The sequence below is a fragment of the Xiphias gladius genome, chromosome 15 (genome assembly GCF_016859285.1).
Source record: "Xiphias gladius isolate SHS-SW01 ecotype Sanya breed wild chromosome 15, ASM1685928v1, whole genome shotgun sequence".
Taxonomy (NCBI): Eukaryota; Metazoa; Chordata; class Actinopteri; order Istiophoriformes; family Xiphiidae; genus Xiphias; species Xiphias gladius.
Window position 1 is genome coordinate 15,139,006 of NC_053414.1, and position 25,366 is coordinate 15,164,371.

General features: G+C 37.4%; 1 protein-coding gene across 1 annotated transcript; it reads left to right on the forward strand.

The window, feature by feature from the left end:
* Positions 1-850: 850 nt before the first annotated feature.
* Positions 851-23,456, forward strand: suclg1 (succinate-CoA ligase GDP/ADP-forming subunit alph). Its single transcript, XM_040146201.1, has 9 exons — positions 851-976; positions 3,421-3,521; positions 6,708-6,824; positions 7,069-7,281; positions 7,699-7,756; positions 8,310-8,393; positions 11,248-11,399; positions 18,118-18,306; positions 23,029-23,456. Exons 1-9 carry the CDS (start codon positions 943-945, stop codon positions 23,053-23,055), a joined length of 975 nt encoding a protein of 324 aa, XP_040002135.1. The 5' UTR covers positions 851-942; the 3' UTR covers positions 23,056-23,456.
* Positions 23,457-25,366: the final 1,910 nt, after the last annotated feature.

Genomic DNA, 25,366 nt, shown 5'->3' on the forward strand with positions numbered 1-25,366 from the left:
CCGTTCTTTCGTTAAACTCACCATCCTTACATGTCATAACTTGGCTGCAAGAGGAAGTAACATAAAAAGTGACAGTGACTCTTCAGTTAACACCACCCACAAAAACTAATCTTTCAAACAGATTAATGTGTCATATAAAATCTGATTATATCTCAAACGTAAAAAAATAAAAATAAATAATAAACATAAAATTTCCTTTGAAAAATATTGTGTTTACAACATAGACATCCTGGAAAAAAAAAATCACGTTCACTGAGCTGGATTTTGACATAAATTCAGGAATGTAGAAATGGACTTGGGGCAATTTTGAGCAAAATCACCATTATGACATTACGGAGAGTGAAAATTTAAATTAAGCAATGAAGCAAAGATTCCTTGAGATTCCTCACTCTTGGGTGCATGTGAAAAATTTTAATCTTAAATTGAACGGAAATGGACAACTAAATATATTTCATTAAAATTTACAGTATAGTAAGCTTGTTAGTGGACCTTGGGTTCAGAATTCTTTTTTCCAAATGACTGTATCCAAGGTCAAGAATGAATTTTATTAAATATGTTATTCTTATTCTTATTCTTATTCATAGCTATGGATATTCAGGGGGACATTTACTTAAATTATCCTTGTGACTGATGCGCCCTCAAGTGCTGACAAAGGTTTCTGTCAAGTGCTCCGTGGAGAACTTCACTACCCAGAAGTCAATGTGACTCGATGCAGCCTACTTTATCGCCTGGAATAATTTCAATGTCGGTATTTGTCTTATGCCCCAAATTCACAGCTCACAAAAAAAAAAACCGTGGTCACTCAGTTATAAATATGAAACGGCTCGTTTTTTAAACAAACTCGTTTTAAAGCTGATTCAAAAATCCACGGGGGTATTTGTAGTCAGCTAAAATCCGAGTGTCAGGTCCTCAGCCACCGGTGTCATTGGTGAATGACCGAAGATGTCGCACAGCAGGTTGTTTGCCAGGCTGCTTTGTAAGTATTTTTAACAAATTATAGTTTTAATCACTTGAAATGTTTGCCAGTTCGGTTCCTGTGACAGAAGCGTATTCTGGTTGGCTCTTTGTTGTACATTTGCTGAGCTTTGCCCGCTCGCACAGTCTCACACTGGCTAGCCAAGCTCCCCTGGGTCGGCTGTCAGTTAGCTTCCAGACTACTTAGCCACGTTAGCCTGCCAGCCGTATCTACTGGAAAAGCTCAGTGACAGTTAGCCAGCATGCTAAGTATCTGGCTTTAGGCTAACGTGCAACTGAAACCTAGGCTTTAACCCCCTGCCAGCCTGCAGCCAGGCCAGGACAAGTGGTGATCTTTGACCTTGCACTCTCTCTCGACTAAATGTGCCGTGACCATTCGATCTGCTCGAGTTGTTTTTATCAGTTGAACTCTTGTTCAGCTTTCACCCAGCTGTGATTGTAAGCAGCCAAATTGGCTGTTGGGGCAGTCTGCAGCCTTCATGGTCACAACTCGGTGCATTACAGAGATTTGACATATAAGTTTATTAAAATGGAGCTTTGACAGGAGTACAGCTGGTGTCACTGGTTTATATCAAGAGACAACGTTTGTTAAGTAACAGTCACTTTGTTAGTACGCTGAGCTTTAGTGGGCAACTGAACTTTGCACAAAATCGTTGATAAGTTGTCTCTGACTGAGGCACTGTAAGAAGACCAAAGTTCATTCAAGGGGAATACTGTCGGTACATGTTAGCCTAGTCAGGCGCTTTTGTCAGTCTGCACACACGTGAAACCAAAATAGGTTACTTGGTCAAATCTTTTCATAAAGTTGAGTCTTCTGAAAGAAGTTATTTGGCTGTAAGATAATACAGATGGTCATGGGTAGTCATTAGACACTTTCTTGTTTTAATTTTAATGCTTGCAGGTAGCTTATGTTTGATGCCTTTTTCTTGCAGGGGTGGTTAATGATCGATGCTTGATAAAATGTAAGAAAATAGCTTTATGTACAATGAAGCTTTATACTATGAATTTACTTTGAAGTGTTTGCTAGCTTAAGGAAAACAAATGAATTAGCCAATTTTAGAACAAGACAAGTTTTGTCCTCAGTGTGATGTGTGCACACTCACACACACATTAAAAAGGTCACTGAGGCAGTGATTTCAAAGAGAAACAGCTTTGGTTTAAGATCTATGAAACCACATTGAAGGCTCAGTGGAAACATCTGTATAACCAGTTACTATGTACTATGTCTGTCTGTGATGTTGTGATCAGTGCAGCATGTTGCTAGTTTTACCTGTAATGTAAGGTTGCTATACAAAACTTAAAGTCGTTGTCTTATCAGTTGTCTCACAGTAGACTTAAAACTTGATGGAGCCTCCTCAATTGCACTTTGAGCAGAATGTATCTTGCTACTTACCGTGTCTAATCCTGGGATTTGAAAACAGTTGTCTACAGCTGCTGAAAACAGAGTTTATAAGAGCTGTGATACTGAACTGAACAGTACAGTAAATGTACGGACTGGAGAAGCGAAACAGTGAGCTTAAAGAGTAAAAACAAAAAACACAAAAAAAAAACTTTAGAGCTGCGTGACAGTTCTGTGAGCTTGTCCCTGTGACTCACATAACATGTAGTCATTTGATATCAAGTCAGTGTATAAAATACTGATTACTGCATCTTTAACGAATGTTGAACTGCACCATTGCACTCTAGTGAGGCAGTATTATTCCATTTCTAAAATATTGTTTTAATGAAATGCAGATACCCAGCAAATGTTATTTTACACTCTTCAAAATATGCTAGTAGTATCCTTTTTAAAAAACTCATAGCATTATCATACTCAGGAAGCTTGGGGAAACTTTTGCATTTAATTATAGCACAATGCTCCCAATCAGTCAGTGTAACTAGACATAATGAGTTCTCGTGTCAATTTTCTTTCAGTAGTAGAAACCATAACAGCTCCACAGCAAAAGCAACCGTCTTTGATTAAAAATTTTGCACAACAAGGAAAAACCAAGAGTGTTTGTTGTCACAGGTGCACTAAAACTCAAGTCTGAAGAAAGGCTGAAAATTTTGCTCAGCAACATTAAATGATAGTTGCAGGAGCAAAGAGATTGCTGCCAAGACACTGAGAGGTCAAAAAAAGTAAATAGGATAATTTCTTGGAAGAAAAGTAAATAGATTTCTATTTAAGCTTAGATCATTCATTGTGAAAAGTAAAAGGCTTGATATTATTGAATTTTGTTGAGTTTTCTTCATCTTCAAACCATTTTTTTACTGACAGCTTATCTTTATGTGTACTTGCTCACCTTAATTAATGCAAAAAATATTTCGCATGCATTGTCCTTTTCGCTGAACAAGTGGATAGGAAGACTTGACTGTATAAGGTTTTGATGATTAATATTGAACTGTGTATTTATATCTGTCACCTAAACTCTGTCTGTGTTTCACCTCCTTTCTTTCACTAAATAGTGCAGCAGAGTGGAGTCAGGCACTGTTATACAGGAACAAGAAAGAACCTCTACATCAACAAGAACACCAAGGTCATCTGCCAAGGTTTCACAGGCAAGCAGGTTTGTAATGACGACTTGACATGAATTTTTTTATTATTGCTTCACATCGGATTAGGTTTCTGTAATCTTGTTGCGAAATCTCACAAACACACACAATTCCTCATTTTTTGTGTCATTCTATCTGTATGACTAAGATCACAAGAGAAGTGAGATTCTAAAAGTTTATTATTTGTATCACTTGTTAATATTTTCAAAATTGATTTTCCACCAAGTGTTTACTCAACTATCGAAATTATGTAGATTCAAGTTACAAGTATGTCTCAGAGCATTTTAAAATATGTACAGATATACAACACTCTCCATCCTTAGACCCTCAGTTCAAAAAAGGAAAAACTCCTCTGTTGCCTCAGGAAGAGCAACAAAAAGTCCTGCAGGACAGCTCATCGTCCTGCACAACACCTGCTCAATTCCTACAGGACTCTTTCAAAACTTAAAGATATTCCTGAGGGGCTTTCTTGTCCCTTCTCTCGGGGTAGACAGACAAACATGTAATGACAGACAGAATAGCATTAGTCGGATTACAGTAGAGAAAAACAGAATTACAAGAAAGTAAAATTAAGTTGAAGATTTTAAGAATAAAATAAATGTCAAGTATAATTTAAAGCATTTGAGTCAAAGTGAAAAGTGTTTGGAGTAACGTCAAGACTGGATCTGAGAAAAGACTTAGTTTTTCCTTATTTATTTTTTTATTTGTAGTATTATTAATGATTATATTCCTAATCTGTGTAAAAGCTAAAAAAATGTCCTTGGATCAGTTGATAGAGTTGGAATGTACCATATATCACTATTTTGAGACTTGTTTGTTTGCTTTAAAGTCCTGTAAATCAGATTTGTTCTCGGTTTTATTTCACTTTCTTTTGGGCAGGAAAAGGATCTTTCATTTTTACTTAAACTTCCGTGTTTTCCCCATGACCACCCATAGTCATTGTTTCAGGCAACAATTATAACTTTTTGTGACGGATTGTTGATCCTTTTAGTTATTCAAGAGCATGAAAAGCTCAGGTGATTCACTTTGAACCACATCAAGTTAAGGAGAATAAAAAACTTGGCAAGTGTGTTCAACAAGCCAGAAACATGGACTTCACAGATTTATATCCCCTTTATATATATCCCCACCCCTCTGTCCTTGTGCACATTGAATTTTCATCTTCCATTTTCTTTATAACATAATAAAAGGTTATTAAATATAGTATAGTTATAGTGAACACTCTGGGTACTTAGAAAAGGATGATAAATGAAGCAAGTGCCATTGAGTGCACATAGTTGTGTCTCTCTGGCTTTATAAGCAAGCCATTTTGCAAATTTACTGTCCCAACATTTGCCATAAAAATGACTGGCAAAAACATCAAAGATAGCAGGGTACATTTGGGGAAAAAATGCTGATTCATAGCTTCTAATTCCTCTTAATAGGCTCGTAATCATTTTTAAATTCAGGTCATTTATTTGCACTTTTAGTTATGACCTTTGGCTACTTTATCTACATTGTTTCAGCTTCTATTCAGCAATAAGTATTTGACTGCACACTGATTTGTGCAGCTGAAAATCAGTTTACACCTTCTTGATGCACTGATTTTTCTGGGAAAGTACAACTGAGATTCACCGACATGATTTCACCTCCCAAAATCCATTCGACTCCCTTTATTGTTATTGCTTATTTTCATTTCAAATGAGCCCTGATGGTGATAGTTGTACCAAAATGCAGAACACTATGGACTGCAAATACGAACAGCTGGCCTCTCTTTACTAACACTTTATGTAAGTGTTAACTTCTTAAAATCCAGTTTTCATCTTATTTTTCCTTTAAGTGACTTTAAGGTTGGAAGATCAGCTCATTCCATGCTGTCTTACAGTGTCACTTATACATTTTGTGTTGGCTTGTTCCAACACTTGGAAACAAAACACATTGAAGCTTTATGATGTTAGCACTGATTGAAATATTCAACCCCTAAACTGCATTTTGACAAGATTTTTTTGTCCAACTGCTTTTTCCAAGGTAAGTAATGAAAATTCAAGCTAAGCCTAGTCCATGTTTTTTAATGACTGCCCCTTTTTATCAGGTTAAAATATTCCAGATGTTTTCTGCATTTTTTCGTATGTATTTTGTATGTATTTCTGACATATTTGGTATCTGTGGGTTTTGGCTGTAAACCATGAGTTTGTACTGATTTGTGAGATATAAAAGGTTGTCCCCAGAGAGCACTGACAAATTTATTTTTCAACTCTAAAACGTTTCTGCTCACTATCTACCTTGCTCACAATTCTTAATTCTCTTAACAAACATGTTTATGTTATGGGGGACAAAAAAAATCAAAATCCTCAAATTCATTATTGGCAGGGTTGTAGTGTTATGTAGTAAAGAGAAATCTGTTTGGAATAAAGTGAAACTTCACTGTCCTGCACCTTTTACAAGCATGGATACATTCATAGTGTCTGTGTGGTTAATTACATCCATAAATGCTTGCTGCCAACCAAAATTTTGAAGTTCCTGATTTTATCGAAAGTACAACATAAACTCACCAGATCAGTGTGAAACCAAGTCACCAAAAAATGGACAATATGTGTTAGTAATGTCCGTTAAATTATAATGATTATTATAATTTGTATACTCTTTCTATGAGGAATTTCTGAGTTTTAGATAGGTTTCCCCAGACAAATTAAGAAAAACTTTTGAAATGCAAAATTAATTAATAAATTAGACGTGTTTCTGTTGGGGTTGAAGCAAAAGAATCAACTTCATGACTGTCAGGAATGAAATCCTCCAACTGTGGCAGCCATGACAGGTTCCCTATAGCCTGCATGGAAGTGACAGTATATGAAATACTTTTTCGTAAACTATCTTTCTTGGGAGTTATTTCACAGTAACTATTGGAGAATATCCAAAGCCGCTTTTGATTTGTTTTTCAGATGTTCTGCGAGGAGATTAAACTAGCATTACATCATTATTTATCTGTCAAGAACATTTCGATTCCTTCTCACTGAATATTTTAAGTTGTAGCTACAACCCTAGAAGAACCCAGCCTCACTTCTGTATCCATTCCTTTACTCGGAAGCACAGGTGATTAATCCTGAATGGCAGCGTATTTCCTCCTCCCTGATATCTCAAGGTTGACGCTGCAGAAGTGGCTGTACCCCACTTCATTACACACGCATACGCACACTGACTCCTCATAACCTCTTTCCTTGTAGGGAACGTTTCACAGTCAGCAGTCTCTTGACTATGGCTCCCAGTTGGTTGGAGGTGTTTCCCCCGGCAAGGGTGGTAAGACGCACCTCGGCCTGCCAGTCTTCAACTCAGTCCAGGAGGTACGTATGGCTTCTTATCCATCTGTGGTTGTGCCTTTTAAAATCTGTTGTAAATATATATGTTTATTAAAAGATAAAAACTTAAGTATGTACTATGGAGCTGACAGATTTGCAGCTAATATCCAGTGAAGGACTGTGAAGCTTTGCAGATGATTTTTAAAGGAACATTAGGTGGCACTATTTCATAGCTTTAGAATTTCCATTATTCTAATAAACCACCAATACCTTTTATTCCTCATCTCAGGCAAAGGAGGGCACAGGGGCAGATGCCACTGTGATTTATGTACCTCCTCCATTTGCGGCAGCAGCCATCATCGAGGCCATCGACGCAGAGATACCCCTGGTGGTGTGCATCACTGAGGGCATTCCCCAGCAGGACATGGTGCGAGTCAAACATAAACTCCTACGCCAGAGCAACACCCGCCTCATAGGCCCCAACTGCCCAGGAGTCATCAATGTAAGCTCACAGATTCTCACACACACACACACACACACACACACACACACACACACACACACACACACACACACACACACACACACACTGTTTTTTCACACTTTTTTTTTTTTGTGGCTGAGAGGGCTGAAAGCACAAGCTCCCTCTCTAAGGTCATATTTAATGCATTAATATTCTGCACAAACTAAAAGCTTTTAAAGGAGCATGATTTTGTTATACTATTGGTTGTGTTTGTTTCTGTGTTGGTGGATAGCATTAATAATGTCAGGTATTTGGGTTGAATGACACAGTCAGGATTTTAAGGTAAAGCAACATTTTCATTTGGACAAAGAACAGTTAAAGAAGTTATCCTATCTCATGTATGTCACAGTAAATGGTCTTTGCTCTAATTAAAATTTCAAATGTATTTATTTGCAGCCTGGAGAATGCAAGATTGGGATCATGCCAGGCCACATTCACAAGAAAGGAAGAATTGGTGAGATTTCCTCATTTTGTCTATGAAATCACACAATTTAAATTCTTTGTTTGGATCTTTTAAGCATTTAATTTATACATGAAAATATAAATGACCTTTTAAATGCTAGAGGTTATTTAATAATATTTGCTGAGTGACAGCTTACAGGTTCCTTAGATTCTGACTGAGTGTTGTCCAACAAAAACAGATGGAAAAGAGAGGGGGAAAAAAAAAAATCTTATTCATACTAATACCTTTCTTCCCAAATTAATTTCTTTTTCCAGCACAGTACTTAAATCCTAGATTGAGCTTCTGCTTGATCAGCAGTGAGTGCTGCTACTGGCCATTGAACCTTTTACAGGAAGTCTGTTTTTAAAGTAAATCAACTGCCATCATTCCCAAAGCATACACACAACTGATTTTACAGAGCTCTGTTATGAGGGTGATCTTTTTTCTTTCTGCTGTCATGTTAACAACAATTCAGTCAACATTTGACTGAAAAAGACAGCTGGATAGAAGGGTTTTAACCAGAAAATAATAACATCACAAAATATCTTTCTAATCTGTCTTTCAGGCATTGTGTCTAGATCGGGGACCCTGACATATGAGGCCGTGCACCAGACTACACAAGTCGGCCTGGGCCAGTCTCTCTGCGTTGGTAAGCTTGCAATAACCTGTGGCGTATTGAATTTAAATTTAGCACCAGGTAACACAGCATTTAGTTTTACATCCGGAAGTTATTAAAACAAGTACTTATATTGGAATAATAGAAACTTATCATGAAACTGTGTATGGCTTCATGGGTTGTTGGAAGATGACTGAGGACATTTTTACAGAGAATAATATAGAAAATTTTATTAAAGTTTCTGCTGCATTTGGCCTGAAGACTGGATAGTCATTTGATACCAGGTTCTCAGGATTACATCCCTGCATTCAATTTGAACATAATTGTGAATGTTGGCAAGAACTAAAGCCTGAGTTACAAGACATAAAAAGGGACATTGTACCAAAAGATCAGTGTTGTAATCTTTCTATACCTTTGTCTTCAATAATTACTCTAGACACACAAACCTGTATGAAAATCTTACTGGACTTACTAGGAATACGAATACGATCTACCATGTTCACCTTTCACTAAAAATCATCAGATGCTGATGCCGATGCATTTCAGCACAGATGTTTTGTATTTAAAAGGCACTTACCAACTTTCTGATCATCGCTTAGAATATCCCCCTCAGATCTGAGCATTGAAATTGCTGCTTTCTTTGAAGGGCTGTATTGAGATTGAACAGGCACATTGAGTGGCGCAGATGCGAGTAAAAACTTTCTTTTCAAACTGTCTTTGACCTCAAACTCATGAGAAAAGTGAGTTTCATCTCTGATCCACGGCCAGGCAAATTTTCTTTTTTTTTTCCTGCACAAACCAGAGGAGTAAAAGTTGTTTTTCTATGTCACATAATTGAAACAAGGATTCAAAACTGAATGACCTTGCTACTAATAAAGTATTATATGAGTATTACAACAAAGTATTATATACCCTAAATAAATGTTTTTTGTGCTGCCTCGTTTTCCAATTCATGTTCCATTTTGATGCAATTGAATGTGAACTTCATGAGGCAGCTTATTTAGATGGTGTCAGTGATACTGCAAACAATGCCTTAATATAATGAAATACTGGGGAATATTTTTGAAATGTTTTAAAAGCTGGTAAATTATGTATATATACATAGATAGATATAGTTTTAATTTCATTAGAACATGTAACCATACTGTAAGAAGCATTATACTCAACTCTGTTATTTCTTGGCAACACAGTAAATAAGATTTAACCTTTTTTTTTTTTTTTTTTTTTAGAAGAAAAATGATTTTGGCCAACTTATTTGCCACCAGTAAATTTATATTAAAGGCCTGGTTGGATACCCAAATTACCTGAAATATAACTTGGCTTCATTATTGTTTAGACATTTTAATTATTGGATGTCCTCTAGCTAGTGCCACAACAGTATTAAATACTGTAGTGTTCATTAAGGAGGTTTATTGGTGGTTCTGCTGGCAACTTATTAAGTCCGAGTATGACCTAGGGGCTACAGCAAATTACAGCTAGTACAATATTTAATATCACTGTCATCTTTGTTGCTGGTAGTGTGGTTCTCTTGATTATTATTCATGTAATGTTTTTTCTTTGTGTTGCCAGTTTTTTTTTTTTTTTTTTTTTTTAATGGTATGAATATAACTTTAAGTGACATTTTGTCTGTGTAGATTTGTCTTGTGGAGTTTTGCCCAAGCTTTTATAGATCCTGGTGTAATTTCCTGTGAAAAAATGTTTTTAAAAATATATATTTTTGAGCTCTTGTGATTTGGAAAAGCTTCATAAGTCATGTTCCTTGGGTATTAAAGTAAGGGCATAATTAAACTACCATGCAGAGATTAAGTTGGTTTGGGACAGTTATTACCATTAAACAAACTTTTGAAGTGACTTTGAAGTAAAATTGAATATTGGTGTTCATTTAACCTCAGTCCAATTTAACTTTATTTCTCATAAAAGTTGCTAATCTACAGTGACTTTGGAATGTACTCAAAGTCCTTCACTTTTTTGCACATTTTAGTGTGTTAGAGATTAACTTTAAAGTAACTTTAAAGTAGTAATCAATAAATTTATATTAACATTAAATCATGACTACTTTTATGTGAAACACAGAGAATTATCACCTCTGTAGTTCCCCTCACTTCTATGGAAGGTGCGTTCAGCTCATTTTTTTGGTCGCATGGCCCATAGCTTTTCTATCCTGATTCACTTTCACCTCACTCATAGAGTTCTTTCCAGATGCAGCTGTTACACAGCAAAAAAGCTCTGATAACACTGCTACTGTACACTACCTGCTCAGCACCAAACTGCCAACTAAGGAGCCAGATATTTCTCTCAGGAGTTGGTGAAGACCAAAACGGAGGTAAAAGGACAGTAAATATTGGACTTGCATTTGCCAGGATACCAGAGACATTACTTCAAATAAATCCAAATGTTGCTCCATGTGTGCTGGATGTGGAAATAGGCAACTGTTTGCTAACAAGTTCACCTTCAAATGTATCAGCTTAAAATGTGATAATATATCAATGTATTGCCTAAAGCTTTTGTCTGTTGCTCCCAAGTGGTCAAAAAATGAGTTACTGCACATTTCAAATTGATTTAGAGTTTTTAGGGAAAATCATCACACATACATTAACCAATAATGACCAAAAAAAACACATTTTCAGATTTTTGTTTGCAACTGTATTAAAAAAAAAAAAAAAAAAAATCTGTTCGTAGGATGTTGTGCAGAAGTATACTGTTTGTTCAGGGCCCAACTGTGAACAATCTCATTGTTGATTATCAGACTATGTCAACATAAAGTTGGGTTCCACCTGCTTCTTATTCCACTCTCAGGCTGAATAGGCATGAGATACTCAGATGTTCAAAGGAATTATCCTTTGAGAGTCTTGAGTATACAACAAGTGTTTACTTTGTCTCCTGCAAGGTATTGGTGGTGATCCATTCAACGGTACAAACTTCATAGACTGTCTGGAGGTGTTCCTGCAGGATCCCAAGACAGAGGGCATCATCCTTATTGGAGAAATTGGAGGCAATGCAGAGGAGAATGCAGCAGAGTACCTTAAACAGCACAACTCTGTAAGGAAATAACACACTGGACACCGATTATTTCACTTCACTCTCCTTGTAATATCCTCTGCTACAACACGTCACCTCAGGAGATATATCTGTTCGTATAAAAAATGTATCCTTTTGTGAATTAGCTGTTTGTCATGCCCTTTCAAATCTATCAGCTGTAGTGAACACCTGAAACCGTCGTACAACGAGAACAAGGTGGAACTATGAAAGTGTCCTTTCTTTTTGATCACAGCCTCAGGCTTTCCCTCTTTGTTTTCGGTGTCTGTGTGATTTGTGTGATAAAGATAAGGAGTGACAGATAGGGAGGAGGTATGATTCACAGGGCATGTTCTATAAATCTGCAGTGTTTATGAGCAGCGAGCCTTTTGTGATGCCTGCATGTGATAAAGAGCAGTACGGTGATGATTGGCTTATGGAGGCAAGTGGCTGAGAACTTGTAACTGACATTTTAACTTCACCAGGCCTGTACTTGGCATTTTGCTCCTTTCAGATGACTTTTAATGTGTTAATTTTTCAGTGTATATGGGTTTGTTTCTGTGTTATGCATGTGCTTATAGTGCGTTTGAGCTGAGAAATGGATTTGATTTGCCCTCGGCTGTTTTAATGCATGCAAATCTCCCAGTAGCGTCTCAGGAGAATAACTTCTCTCACTTGACAAATAAAGAACAAACACCTACCCCCACCCACCCAAACACCCAGAGTGTTGACAGCAAGAGACAGTTAAAATGAAACACATGCATGAAAAAGGCTAGCAGAATGTGGGAGTAAGCTGCAGATCTTCCATTGAAAGTCAACTATGTAGAACATCATACATCAAATAGTGTCGTTGGACCTTATTTTTAATAGAGAAAGCTCATAACAAGTCTGGAGGCATTGGTTTTACTTTGGAGAAAACTTAACTTTCCTTGATTTGAATACATTTGAATTCAAGTCACCAATACACTAACCTTGGGCAGCTACCATATGTGAATATTGTATTAATGTGAAGCACAGTGTTGCTGGAAATTAGCAGCAGGTGAGCTCAGGCAAATCTCTCAAAATAAATAAATATTACAAAACAATGAATACTTCAACTTGATGATAGATTCTTTCTGTACCTTGACAATCAAGAATATTTAGCTGATTCATGAGTTTCTTTATAAAATCTTCAGCACATTGAATTGTTGTCAAGATAAACCTTTCCTTATTTTACTTGTGATATTAATTTGTAGCCTTGAGCTAACAGGAGAAATCAGTCAACATGCTGCACACTCATATATGATAAAATTAAAAGTTTACTCTGGGTTGTTATAATAACAAATTCTCAATTAGACTTTTATGGTCAGTATTATCACCTTGTAGTGCCTTATTAATAACAATTGCTGAATAACCTGGCCATCTTTCATGTCGCTGGGTCTTTTGAATCCCCTGAAAACTTGTTTTTAAATCCTAAATGTTTCCCTATAACCTTAAATATTCAAGACTAAATAGCTGCAATAATTAGTCAGTTAATCGATAAGTTGATCAACAGAAAATTAATTGGCAGCTATTTTGATAATCAAATAATCACTTTAATCATTGTCAGAATTTTTGCAGTTTCTAACTTCTCTAGCTAGCTTCATCTCTAAATGGGACTTGATGCTTTTCTTTGTCACACAATAGTAAACTGAATATCTTTGGGTTAGACAAACCTTTACATACTCAGAATTAATAAGAAGTCAACCTGGTCTGTAGGATATTTGAACAACATTTATCACCATTTTATAGACAGAATGATTAATTGAAAAAATAATTGGCAGATTCACTGATAATGAGTTAGCTGCAGCCTTAAAAATGTACAAAAACCAAAGTTAAAGTTTTGGGGAAAAACCATCCATCCATCAATCCGTCCATTTTCTGCCACTTATCCGAGGTCGGGTCACGGTGGCAGCAGGTAAAGCACGGCAGCACAGACGTCCCTCTCCCTAGTAACATTATCCAGCTCCTCCTGGGAGTTTCGAGGCCAGATGTGATCTCTTCAGCATTTTCTGGGTCTACCCAGGGGTCTCCTACCAACTGGACCTGCCCGGAAGACCTTTTATGGAAGGCGCCCAGGGGGCATCCTAATCAGATGACCAAACCGTCTAAACTAGCTCCTTTCGACATGAAGGAGGAGTGGCTTTTACTCCCTCCCTCCCTCGCTTTTTTTTTCTTGTTTTTGTTTGTTTTGGTTTTTTTTGTTTTTTTTTGGAAAAAAACAGTCTTAGGCATTATTTATTGAGACTTTAACTCTCAAAAAGTGAGCCAATCTGCTTCTTCAGGACTGTGTAGGTGTGAACTAATCACATCTGATTGACAGTGGCCTGGTCCACATAAGCAAGCAGCCCACCAACTAGCTGGTTCTAGACTTCAGAGTGATTCAGTGATTGAAATAGGCCCCGGTTGTGCCCACTGAACGCTATTTTTGCCAGTAGGAGGAATAACCAACCAATCAAAGCTTTGTTGGTGCGATTACAATTGTGACGCCATCTCCCTTTATAGCTAGCTGCTTACTTGGCTACATCCATGAAAAATGTCTACAGAAAAGGTGACGAGCATGATATTGCAACAGCTGCACAGGTTGTTATAAGTTGACTTATAGAAATAACTTTAAAATCAACTTATTTCTTCAACATTTGTAAAACAACACAAGTTGAGTGATCCCTAGCAACAGCTGCCAAAGCTTCCAAGGTGACTGAAAATGACTTTGGTGGGATGGATACATCACGACAGTCACTACTGACTGGTTAGGACAAATCAAAACAAAAAAGCCTCCCTTCCCAAGAAGAAATCGACCAACATGAACACAAAGTTAGTTGAAGTGAAATGAAATGACAAATCTGTTTGATTATCAGGCTACCAACCATCATCCGATTTTGATTCAGATATTTCTATTATTTTGTCCACTTCATTGATGTGAACAACAAGGGTAGGCTAAACAACAGAAACAAGTCTCTGTATAACGCAAAAGCAACAGCCCCACAAATTACATCCTCCAAAATGATCAGACAGTTGAATCAGCACCTCTCTAAAACATTTTTTAACGAAAAATGAACATTCTAATCTTCTTGAAGGGAGGATTTATTGCAGGACTGTTGTAGTAGACTACACTAATTTTAGTTAGGTTTACTTAAAAAAAAAAACTGTGTATGTAACGTCCCCTTTTTTCCAACTGAACCACTTAAAAACAGTGAGAAGAACACAGACACTACAGCAAATTAATACCTCATGGGAAATAGACAAAACTGTCTTGGCAGAAAATGTGTGTTCATGTAGGACCACATCACTCATCGTAAAAAGTTAATTGAGAAAATAGGTTGTTTTTTTGTTTTTTTGGAAAAAAAACAGTCTTAGGCATTATTTATTGAGACTTTAACTCTCAAAAAGTGAGCCAATCTGCTTCTTCAGGACTGTGTAGGTGTGAACTAATCACATCTGATTGACAGTGGCCTGGTCCACATAAGCAAGCAGCCCACCAACTAGCTGGTTCTAGACTTCAGAGTGATTCAGTGATTGAAATAGGCCCCTGTTGTGCCCACTGAACGCTATTTTTGCCAGTAGGAGGAATAACCAACCAATCAAAGCTTTGTTGGTGCGATTACAATTGTGACGCCATCTCCCTTTATAGCTAGCTGCTTACTTGGCTACATCCATGAAAAATGTCTACAGAAAAGGTGACGAGCATGATATTGCAACAGCTGCACAGGTTGTTATAAGTTGACTTATAGAAATAACTTTAAAATCAACTTATTTCTTCAACATTTGTAAAACAACACAAGTTGAGTGATCCCTAGCAACAGCTGCCAAAGCTTCCATGGTGACTGAAAATGACTTTGGTGGGATGGATACATCACGACAGTCACTACTGACTGGTTAGGACAAATCAAAACAAAAAAGCCTCCCTTCCCAAGAAGAAATCGACCAACATGAACACAAAGTTAGTTGAAGTGAAATGAAATGACAATTCTGTTTGATTATCAGGCTACCAACCATCATCCGATTTTGATTCAGATATTTCTATTATTTTGTCCACTTCATTGATGTGAACAACAAGGGTAGGCTAAACAACAGAAACAACTCTCTGTATAACGCAAAGCAACAGCCCCACAAATTACATCCTCCAAAATGATCAGACAGTTGAATCAGCACCTCTCTAAAACATTTTTTAACGAAAAATGAACATTCTAATCTTCTTGAAGGGAGGATTTATTGCAGGACTGTTGTAGTAGACTACACTAATTTTAGTTAGGTTTACTTAAAAAAAAAAACTGTGTATGTAACGTCCCCTTTTTTCCAACTGAACCACTTAAAAACAGTGAGAAGAACACAGACACTACAGCAAATTAATATCTCATGGGAAATAGACAAAACTGTCTTGGCAGAAAATGTGTGTTCATGTAGGACCACATCACTCATCGTAAAAAGTTAATTGAGAAAATAGGTTGTTTTTTTGTTTTTTGCTTTTTTTAAGACACTTAACGCTTGACATTAACTTGACAAATTCTGCCACACTGGACACATTTTATATCACATGCTTATTCAAATTAAAGGTCCAGTGTCGTAATTGGTTTGTGTCATGCAACATTAAAATATTGAAATCCCATTTGAGAAAGACACATTATAACAGAAAGGTGAAGAAGTATTGATTTCAGTATCCATCAATGTTACAGTTGAGTTACTGCAGACTGTTTATCTACCGACACCTTAATTCTGTAAAATTGGAGAAAACAAGCTTATACTTCCCAGCAGGCTCTGCTGTCAGATTTTATGATGCAGGGCATATTTCAGGGTTCAGTCTTCATCAGTGTCTGCGATGCTTGCCAACATAATATGGTCTTAAGAAGTCACCTATATCAAAGGTATGTCTATCATTACCAGAGGTTCACAGGCTTTCTGAAGTCAGAAATAGATTTTACACAGAAAAAACATATTACAATTTGCTTCATGCATATCAAGTAGGTCGGAGTATTTGGCACGTAAGCTACCGCAGAGATTTACTGAATTTTTTTTTTTTTTTCCCTTCTTCTATTTCAGCCTCTTGACTTTTAGCCCAACCTGTCTCCATTGAGCTTAACTAAACCCCTTGTAATTCTATGGAAAAAACATAGAAAACTAATGCAGGTTGTAGTCTGGAGGAAGCCTGAGGTTAGAAAAGTGTCAGTTGGCTCCAGTTTTATTCATGCCTACCTGTCATGTTTATAAGGGCATATAATTGTATCACTTCGGCTTTTTAAGCTTGTGAATACAATTCCTTACTTTGGAGCAGGCTGTTTTTATGTTTATAGAACGAAGCCCACCACCAGTCATGTGAGCCCACAGAGGTGGGGGAACTACCCTATTGGTCGCATAATTAAGGTAATATATCTGAACTGCTAACAGTGGAAGACAAAAGACGGGTAAAGTGAATGGTAGTATGACTCCCCTCCCTGTATGTATTGTTAGTACTTGGTATCCAGGGAGGCAGGGATTAATAGAGTAATTAAACCCCTTTCATGTGAGGTAGATTTAAGACTTGATTCACATGAAGGTGGTTTGTTTATTCTGAACGTGATTTGACTTTTGAATACTGAGTCGGGTTTGGTGGTGGTTTGTTTTGTGCTTACATTTTTCAAAGCATTGAACAGATGCTACTAACACATTTAGAGCACTTTAAAGTGATATTCCTTCTGTCTCTCCATTTCCCTGTGAACTGTACAAGTAATAATGTCTTCTTAACAGTGCATTTCTAGCCAAGGTCCTCAACATTTCCCTGGCTTATATACATCCTGCGAGTCTTAATTATCAGAATTATCTCTATTTCATATTAGTGGCTGCCATCTTGTTCCTGCCAGTGTCCGGTTTGAATTTGGAGCTGAAATGGTAGTAGAAGTGGGTGCCTTTGAAGGACCTTGCTGTATTGCTTTGGCTGTTGAGCATGCCACGTTCACTCTCTGAAAGCAGTCTGCCAGATGAGCCACAGCCTCTGTTGAAAGCCCTGGACTAAGCGCGTAGTCCAGGTGTGTGTGTGTGTGTGTGTGTGTGTGTGTGTGTGTGTGTGTGCGTGCGTGCGTGTGTGTGTGTGTGTGTGTGTGTGTGTGTGTGCGTGTGTGCATAAAGCCATCCTCTACAATTATATTGTTATTCCTAATGTACAGCAGCTAATATTTCATATTAGCTGCTTTACGCGTGCACACACGCACGCACACACTCCGTCCCTCTTGCTGGTAATGATGTTATTGCTGAAGATGAAATATTAGCTCTCTTCACCTTGGAAATGATCTTAACTGTTGAATGTAACATCCATCAATGAGCAAGCAGCATAGACAGGCGCTGAGCTAATCAGTGCCTGCATGACTAAGTACCATCTCAGAAATGAGATGATATGAAATGACAGGAGCCTGAGCCCCTATCTGGTCATACACCGGCCCATGCAATTAAATGGCTTGATTGACCCTTTGTTTTAATAATGCAGGCTGAGACAGAGATGGCTGGTTAGACAAGCCTTTTATCATGGGGCTCATTTCTAATGAATGAATAAAATACAGGTGCACAAAATGTATTCTCTCTATTTTTGCAAATCCCCAAACGTTGTTTTGCTTCCTTCCTTCCTCCTCATCTACTTTGTTGCTTTGCTAACTGTACTCACATCCTCACATTCTCCCTTGAGCTTATTCTTCTTTTAAATCCATTTTCACCTAATTTTACATTCATATTTGTCTTTCTCTGCCTCTTCTGCGTCCAGGGTGCTAATTCAAAACCTGTGGTGTCCTTCATCGCGGGGCTAACTGCTCCTCCAGGCCGTAGAATGGGCCACGCCGGCGCCATCATCGCTGGGGGAAAGGGTGGAGCCAAGGAGAAGATTGCAGCCCTCCAGTCAGCTGGAGTAGTAGTCAGCATGTCCCCTGCCCAGCTGGGCAGCACCATGTTCAAGGTGAGTCCTTTCTCTCAACCAGACATTATCATGGACAAGGATAGCAATAGGAATTATGATAATGTGACTATTGTACTGTTTTGATGGGGTGTGCAAGAGGACAGGACCACATATTCAAGTTTATAGTATAGTATAATTATAGTATATAATCTTTAAAAGACTAGCCAAAAAATGAATTATTATTAATAGCAAAAGCTTTCTCAATTTAAGTTTGATGGTAGTTTTATATGTCATTTTCAGGTCTGAATAAGAGTTTGGGTTTAACTGTTGTAATAATTCCTGTTTCCATGGTAATTCCGTCAAATCTGAATAAAACAGTAACAAAGACGTACGTAACATACACCTTTGGATGAATGATAAAAAGCCATTACTTTGACAGATAGATAAAGCCAGCAAAGTTATGCATTTCCCTCTTTTTTTTTTGGAAAGAGACTGGAATTATTCATGTCACACCTGAATTATTCAATGTGTTTAGAATCTCAGCATTACAGGCATTACAGGCATTTTGAAAATGCTCAGCCACAAGCTAACGTTCTCAAAATAATATTTCAACTCCTTATAAAACATAATGTTTTAATTCCAAATATATTAGATTCAGAAGTCCCGCTTGTTGCTTTTTCTGCCTCATTCATCAGTTCATCATTCATCTCTTTCTGTCTCGCATCTCTTTTCTTGACTCTGGCTTCAGTCTTCATTTTCAGTATTGTTGCTGTCAAATTCAAATTTTAACACAATGATGGCTATGAGAGATAATTAGAAAAAAAAAAGTTGATAACAAAACAAATAGCCAAATATACATTTCCGTTCTCCAGTGTTTTACTCAGAACTGCCGAAATGGATAAACTATAGAAAATGTGTTTACTTTAGCTTTAAAAACAAAGAAACAAATACTGAGATCATGTTTCAGTTATACAGATAAATAAGCAAGCTAATAAAAGCTGATGTCCAGCATAACTAATGAGGTAATATAATCACATTGTAATAACACTGTAATAATACTTGTCTTTTGGCTCCAGAACAAAATACCTTGTGATGCTGGTCACTCTTAGTGCCATTATTTATCACCTAGCAGTAACAAATGCGTGAAGGTTTACTGGGAACAGGAATTTAATTTTTTTCTGGGAGTAGCGAGGTTGAGATTGAACTTTTACTCTAACCTAAAGAGAGTCAGAAGAGAAGGGCAGAAATTAATAAACGCGTGTTGACAGTGGCTGAGTAGGCTCCACTGCCTCTTTGTTTCAATTTATCTTTAGGGAAGCACTGTTAACAAGATGTATAAAAAGTGAAAGCATGTATTACACCCATTCATCATCTTACACTTTCATTACCACTGCTGGTGCAACTGCACGCGAATATAGATTTGCACGCGCGCCCCCCCCCCCAAGTTTAATTCATAATCATTGTGTGTAATGATGAAAAACGTGCTATATTGTTGCTCATTTTTCTGCACGTTGTGTTCATACATCTCTGTTAATCTCATTGACCGCTGTAATCGAAGTAATAACACGTAACAGAAGGAAGTAGGCATAATGCTTTGGGTGTGGGACACAACCCCAATCACAGCTGTTCAGGTGGTGGAGAGCATCTCCGCTGCTACTGGCCTGCATGAGCCTCGACATGAGTGTTGTAAACATGAATTTGCAGAAGTGGATACGTGGTCAGTATATTTAATTAGAGGTTTATGAATTATGCATATTGCAACAGCAGATGTTTTTTATTCTTAAAACATGATAAGCTGAACACGATCACCTCCTTGTCTAGACTGTACATTCTGTCAACAGCACGTTTATGCATCAAATTTATGCATGTATTTTTAGAATCAAAAAGGTATATGCTGTATTTTTAAGGTGTTTTCAGTAAACTGGAGTGTCTGGTTGCAGTAACAATGCTCTTATTTCCAAGTGGTACATCATCAAATGGAACAAACACTTCTGAAGATGCTTTTGTCCTCAGAGTTACATAAACACGTCCTGGCACACTATTCGTCATAATAATAATTACAGATACACACTGCCAATTCAGTTGTAGCGTAAACAGGATACAGCATGCTGATATCATTACCACTGTCTCTGTTAAAATAATAACATTTTTATTTCTAGACATTTGACAGTTGGGTTAAAGTAAAATATGGCAGGCCAAATGATATTTTTACGTGAAACCTTTTTGCTTTATCCAAACTAAGTGTTGTCTAATGCACATCTAGCAGACAGGTACATAGGAAAATAAAACCATGAAATAGAATGGGATTTAGGGAAGAAGATCAGACAACAACCAGTTCATGTCTGATATCTAACATGAAAATATATTTGTAACAGTAAAAGTTGTGAAGTTTGGTCATAAAGATATTTTTCATTGCCCATCTATTTTTTTCCCAATTCACTTTTTTCAATTGTATTTTCTATTGATCTTGACATTTTTTTTAAAATCTCATTTTAAGGATGTTTATTCAATTATTGATGTTATAATTTTCTCCGGTGGTTGTGATATGGCTTCTCTTTGATTGGTTAGTGCATGCTTTTTTGTGGCTGTATTATAAAGATACTGTTGTTCAGATATTTCTGAATTTGGTACCTGATGCTGGTCCATGACTGAAACGTTGTATTTCTAACAAGACCCTACACAAGATTTCAACCATTTCTTTTGCTCCTTTTTTTTCTTTTCTTTGCAAACCATTTGTTTCTATTTTTGCTTCACAAAATATGATTAGTTATTCTTATTCACATGTATTTTTTACAGGCTCTTATTCACTTAAAGCCCCTAAGTATATTAAGTAGTCCTTTTATAACATTAAATAGTCATGATTGATTAAGCAAAAGTTAAAGTTAAAAAACACCCTTATAATTAAGAGTTTAACACTCAAGAAGTCCTGTCAAGAGTTTTTGAGTTGTTTGCTTATATTACACCTGTCATCAGATTCTGGTTTTATTATTACTTAACAATGGAAGTCCATGACATAATCTTTCTCCAACTGAGCCCTGACCACTTCAAGCCAGTCACAAAAGCAAAGATAAAAAAACAAATACAGAAATGTCTAAATACAATAAAAGCTCCTGTAGGTCCCCATCGCTCACAGAAAGATATCTACTGAGAAAATATGAGTTCTGGGCCTTTAACACTTTATAAACGATATATATAATTTTGGAACAAAATTAAATATGCAATGGTGATATCCAAAGGAATTTTCACCGCCACTCATGAAAAGACAAGATACCAGAAAACTTATGTTTATCTGTGAAGGACCTAATCCAAATGTAAGGTGGAATAATTATTACTTTTTACTTGTATACATATTATCTGGAACTCATAATCACAACAGCAGATAGCATTATCCTAGCCCGCGCAATATTCATGCTTGCACCTGTATACAGATGTGTGCACACAAACAGAAGCATTAATCTCCAGTTTCTGTTGCTTCAATAAATTTCCAACTCCAAAAAATCGAAGGCAGCTCACAGACCATATTTATGATGCCTGCACTCCTCATACATCTGGCCTCAGGTGTGTCAAAGCTGTTGTCATTGCTAGCTTGTAAATGTCTTTGCTGTTCGTTCACGTCATGTTTTCCTTCGCTCTCCTCAGTTTGAGCCAGATGTATTTTCACCCGTCCCTTTTGAGTGGCAACCTCTATTTTTCTCATTTTACTTCCCCTCTTGCTCTTGAGTTGTCTTGTCAAATGTCTGAGTCTGTCTCACAAAAAAGTCGTTTGTTTTTTTTTTTTTTTTTTGCCTTTCTGTCACAAACAACTTTACTCTTACCCTGGTGCTAAGATTCCTGTCTTGTACTCTTGAGCTACCGTTCTGCTGCCTTGGGCCAACAAAGCATCGGTCTGCTTATGGCACAGACACCACCCTCATTTTTTTTCATGTCACTCTTTCCATCCTATTCCTCTTTCTTTGTCCTCACACTTCCTCTACCGCTTTGTCCCTAATTTCTGAATCCCTTTGCCACTCCCTCCTTTACCCCAGCTATACATCTATAATGCGGAAAATTTAGTGAACTAGCCCTCAACTCTCCAATCTAACCAAACGTCTCATGCTCATCTCGTCCTTCCCAGAAATACAGGCTTAGAGAGGCCAAGGTTGCCTCCCAAGCATTTCAGATTTCAGAAACAAGAAAAGAAAATATTTTCTCCTCATGGTGGCAGTAGACCTTCAAGTATCCACAAGCCAAAGAGGAATGTGCATGAGTACTTGTGTGTTCTGTAGACCTGATAAATTACATTTGCATTAAGTTACTTTCCCCCTGTGGAATGGAAAATTCTCGCGGAACGACATAGTCTATCATCCTGCGGTTTGTGTGATATTTTCAAAATTGAATATGTAAATAGCTACATCCTCTTTAATGGCTAACATAATGCTTTCTCATTTATAGTCACACAGTTGGACTGTGCTGATAAACACAGCAACTATAATCTCACATAAATCAGATTTTTGCAGATGTGTAGCAGTTATCAATCACAATCACAGGAAGTGAACCTTTTTAATGGTGACAACTGGAATTTACTGACAGGTACTTGCTACATGATTTGCACTCTCCAGGAAAAACAAGAAGGCTCTCCAAAGCTCTAGCCGCCTCTGCTTCCCACCCTCAACAGCTGATCTGATACATGGGATCAAAACAGAGCTGTGTGAATTCTGCATGAATAAATCATTCACTTCTGTCTATCGCACTTCATTTAATGTTGTTTCTTTTCTTCTTCCTCTCTGTTGTCCATCTCTGTAGGAGTTTGAGAAGAGGAAGATGTTGTAAATTGTGCGAGAAGGCACCCGACCTTTTACCCCCGCCCCAAAATTGAGATGAACAGCCTGATTCTGGAGGTGGAAATGCCCTACAGTATCTGTAAACCCCGAGTATTTCAACTGCAATGCGCACATACAGTCTTTAGATAGTAATTTCTGCCATGAACTTGTACCTTGCACATAATGAAAGAATAAAACATAGTGTCTTAATGGTATCCTAAAGAATTCATTGTACACAATGTCAAAGCTTTATAGATGTTTTTTCTTCCTCCAAACAATGTCGACAGCTGAAGGAAGGATGCCATGGTAACCTTGGTGATCTGTTTCATTCTGTTCTACTCTTTCTGTAAGATGTATTCCATCATTTATTTCACTGGCTGTCCACCTGAATAAGAAATATTTCTCATATCATTTCCTTGCTGTGTTGTGTCTACAATTTTTTCACCTGGCACTTTTTTGAAAAACTGGTGTGGTCTCATTATAGCACGAGCTCATCTGTCTCCAGGTTTCTAGCTTTTTGAAGTAACATAAGGAGCATAAAACTCCACAAAGGAATCTTCCAAATGACTAATTTCCTTTTAAATTTAGACTAGCTGACTAGTCTAAAAGTACGAAAACACTCAGAAAACAGTCAAAATTGCTGTGATGAGCTGCATTAACTTTTCAGACCAAGCACATCTGAAAATAGAGCGTGTGCGGGTAAACAATATCATATTGGTTTACCAAGTGTGGCTAATGTTAGTAGTGCTAGCACCAGCAGCCTTCTTTCCTTGCAGAGCCTACATACAACCTTATTTTCATTTTCTAATCAAAATACTGCCACACCGCGCTGGTTTTACGAGATGTCATCTGTCCCAATTTCAACCGTGCTTGTTTACAACATCCAGGCATTAGCCCAGGCAGAGGGGGCTTACCGACACCGTGGTTGCAGCCCCGGTTAGTGGGCAGGAGGCTGCATAACATCTAATACACAAGGCAACTAGCGTTGTACATTAATAAAATATTAATAATTGGTTTAACCGACTAGTATTTCTGGTGCCAACAAGTGAGGTTAACAACGTTTAATCGTTTAGTCGACTAATCACGCACATCCCTAACTCCACATTCGTAAGAGAACAGATGGGGATACAAAGGATCTCAGATATTGAGTGGGTGTTATGTTTACAAGCTTTCCAGAGCAACCTGTGCCCGTTACATATTGCATGTACAGCATCAATTACCAGGTGAGGGGTTAAGATGAAGGTGCTTTCAGGCTTTACATCTTAAGGTTGAGATTTTCTGAAAATTCCCTTTTTCTCATTTGTGTAGCCTGACATGTAAAATCATAGCATCTGGGTTTAGTCATGCCTCGATACTTTCAAAAGTTTAAGGGAGACCAGAAACAATTACTAGAAAATTGGTTGATCTAAAGATTTATTGGAAACATATCTGAATCGTCGATTGAACACCTGGTCACACCAGCATTCAAAAAAGTCGGAAGTTTGCAGAGAGTCTATTGAAATGAATTAAACTTTGGTGACATTTGATATGAAAATTTGTGCAGTTGAGTGCTAGCAAGCTGTCTTGTCACTGCTGATCTTTGAGGGATGTATGTCAGGTTACCAAGAACGCGGTAAGAATGGAGCTCATTCATTGGTGCACTGTTTGTGCCTGCATATTGCTATGTGTTTTCTATTTCACATGAGATGGTGGACAGCCTACCTCTCTCTTCGTCAACTCAAGACCAAACCTGGACAAGCCACCGCTACCTAGACACCCGGCTTCCCATATCAGGCATTACAGTTAACGTTAGAGTTAGGGTTACTTTTACAGTTTAAACCCCATGCTCCTGTCAATTAAATCATCACAATCGACTGACACGATCGTTTCCGTAGCAGAATAAAGCAGAAATTAAGCGACAACTCATTATCAAAATGAAATATATAGTGTTTAAAACCAAAGGTTCACAACATCTGTAGTAGTTCACTAGGTAACGCTTTTCTTTTTCTTTTCTGCTATTTTCAAATATCCCACCATTGTCAGATGAAACGGAAACGCGTATTTATTATGTGTAGAATGAATCACGTTGTGATCTTTTGCATACTAATTAGGTTAACATTAACATGTTCTCATCCTGGAACACAGCCTCAACCATAGCTCCTGTGAGGGAAAGCAGTAAAGCTGGAGAGTCCAAAATGGAGGAAGCTATTGTAGCTTATTAGCTGTGTGGCACCATCCATTTTTATTTAACCTGGAATAAACTGATACACTAAAAAGGCATGATTTCGTGACAGTTATAAGAGGGTCAATGGCACAAACAGGTTTCTTGAATAAACTGTGTG